Source organism: Chlamydotis macqueenii, chromosome Z, assembly GCF_036417535.1.
Source record: "Chlamydotis macqueenii isolate bChlMac1 chromosome Z, bChlMac1.mat, whole genome shotgun sequence".
In the NCBI taxonomy this organism is placed as follows: Eukaryota; Metazoa; Chordata; class Aves; order Otidiformes; family Otididae; genus Chlamydotis; species Chlamydotis macqueenii.
This window is the reverse complement of record NC_141593.1, coordinates 52801944-52804477: the sequence shown is the minus strand read 5'-3', so window position 1 is coordinate 52804477 and position 2534 is coordinate 52801944. Positions and strand designations below refer to the sequence as shown.

At 56.7% G+C, this 2534-nt stretch overlaps 1 protein-coding gene across 1 annotated transcript; it reads right to left on the bottom strand.

The window, feature by feature from the left end:
* Positions 1-1388: 1388 nt before the first annotated feature.
* LOC147596344 (cytochrome c oxidase subunit 6B1-like) lies at positions 1389-2072 on the bottom strand. Its single transcript, XM_086771135.1, has 3 exons — positions 1967-2072; positions 1819-1857; positions 1389-1507 (listed from the first exon to the last, which is right to left on the bottom strand). The coding sequence occupies exons 1-3, from the start codon at positions 2070-2072 to the stop codon at positions 1389-1391; spliced, it is 264 nt and encodes an 87-aa protein (XP_086627261.1).
* Positions 2073-2534: the final 462 nt, after the last annotated feature.

Genomic DNA, 2534 nt, shown 5'->3' with positions numbered 1-2534 from the left:
CTTTGTAACCCCCGTTCTCCACCATTTCCACCCTCCTAGGTAAATGATACGCCTACATGTCCATGAGGACCTCTCTGCGTCCATCTCCGATGTCCTCCACCTCTTTCTCCATCTGTGACAACCTTATGTGTCCCTCCACCGTGTCCCCTCTGTGGCTGTCCATCTGTGGTGTCATGTCTGACCAACCGTGACATCCCTATGTCCCTCCATGACATTCTCCATCTTTCCATCCCTCCGTGACATCGCTATGTGTCCTCGATGACCTCTCTGTACCCATCCACGGTGTTCCCCACCCGTGACATCCCTAGGCGTCCCTCCACAGTGTCGTCATTGTGTGTGTCCATCTGTGACACCTCCACATGGCCACCCATGATATCCTCCACCTCTCTGTGCATCTGTGACATCCTCATGTCTCCCTCCACCATGTAAAAATCCATTGAGAAATGATAGAGATGGACGGTTGGGTGGATAGATGGTGAAACCACTGAAGATGGACAGGTGGAGAGATGGCTGGATGGAAGGAGAAGGAGAAACCACAGAAGATGGATGGACGGAGATGGAGAAACCACTGAAGATGGATGGCTGGATGGCTGGAGAAACCACTGAAGGTGGAGAGATGGGGAGATGGAAGATGGGGAGATGGATGGAGAAACCACAGAAGATGGATGGAGACACCATAGAAGACGGACAGATGGAAGAGGACGACAAGATGGAGATATGGATGAAGAAACATGGAGATGGATGGAGGGAAGGGATGGGGAGCAGGATGGAGATGGTGGGACACGGAGATGGCGAGATGGAGAAGAAACTCTGATGCCGTGTCCTCTCCACTGCAAGGCCTTGGCCAGATCCTGGTGCCCGTTCAAGAGGCCGTGGCCAGATCCCGGTGCCCCCCATTCTCCAGCCCCTCCAGGCTCTCCCCTTGGGCCCCTAGTCCCTCTGTCCCCAGCGAGCACTCACGATGGGGGACAACCCAGGCATCCAGGCAGTGGGTTGTCCCCCTCCCCAACACCACCACCCACCCCCCGCCTCGATCATCCCACCACCATTTTTAATGAATAAAAACCTTTTGAGTCCAGCTCAGGGAAGGGGTCTTTGATCTGTCCCCTCTCCCCAGCAGGGGACCCCCACCTTCAGGAGAACTCCATCCCCCGCTCCCCAGCAAAACCCATACCCAGGACCAGTTCAACCCTTTATTGGCCGGTGCCACTGGCCCGGTGACCACTGTGTCCCCTTCCCCATCCCAGTGACAGCCACATTCCCCCGCACCCCGGGGTGGGGGGTTGTTGTGTCACTCCCTCCCCTCAATGGGTGATGGCCGTGTCACCCCTTATCCCCACCTCCCGGTGACACGGGTGTTTCCTCCCCGGGGTGGAGGTTGGCAAAGTTCAGATCTCGCCAGGGAAGGTCCCCTCCTTGCGGTACTCGTCCCACACCGTCACCTGTGGGGTGACACCAGTGACAGCATGAGCGACGGGAAGGGACCAGGGACACCGTGATGTTGTGGGGTAGGAGGGGAGGCACGCTATCAGCACGGGGGATGCAGGGACCTCCGAGATATCATGGGGATGTGGTGACACCACAGAGATTGCAGGGATCACAGTGATGTCATGGCGGATTTGGTGACACCCTGAGGTAGGTGGTGACACCATGAGGGTAGTGGTGACACCAGGGGGGTACAAGGACTGCAGCGAGAACCCCGAGGACCGTAGGGACCCCAAGAGGGACGCAAAAACCATGGGGACACTGTGGGGATCCTGAGAGCTGCAGGGACACCATGGAGAGCTCGAGGGGACCCTGATGGCCATGGGGACACCACCCCCTTGGCTGCCATCGCCTTCTGACAGCAGTGGAAATCTGGGTTGGGGGGAGGGGACATGATGGGACAGGAACGGGGGGACCCAGGAGTCCCTCCCCCACCCAGAGGGGACCCTGGGGTCCAGAAAGGGCGGGGGAGGGGCAGCACCCAGGTAGTTCTGCCAGCAGCTCTTGGTCTGCTTCTGTGTGGGGAAGCAGCTGTCAAACGGGGCGGTCTTGTAACGCTCCAGCTTGGCCTTGATGTCCTCTGCCATGGCTGCGGAGTAATTAACGGGGTAATTAACCCCCCTCCAAAGTAATTACCCCCACTAGGATTAATTAAACCCCCCCCAGAGGTTAATTAAACTCCTCTGGTAAAAATTAATCCCCTCCAGGAAAGAGAAGAGGGATGCTAACACGCAAACAGTAACATGGGGGGAGTGTGGGGGAAAGAAAGCCCCTCAAAGGGATCATTAGTAAGGCTAATTAACCACCCCTGCAAATCATTAATATCCCCTGGGATTAATTAACCACTGCTGGGACTAATTAACCCTCCATGGGTACAGCATTGTATTTCCCCTTGCGTTTTCTGTGCTGTACGGCTGGAATTGCACGGCTGGTACTGCGCTGCAGCATGTTGTACATTGCCCTGCAGCATTGTACAAGATTTGGCATCACACTGTGCCCCACCCAGCGCAGCTCTGGCGCCCTCCAACACCTCCTCCCAGCAGGCTCCA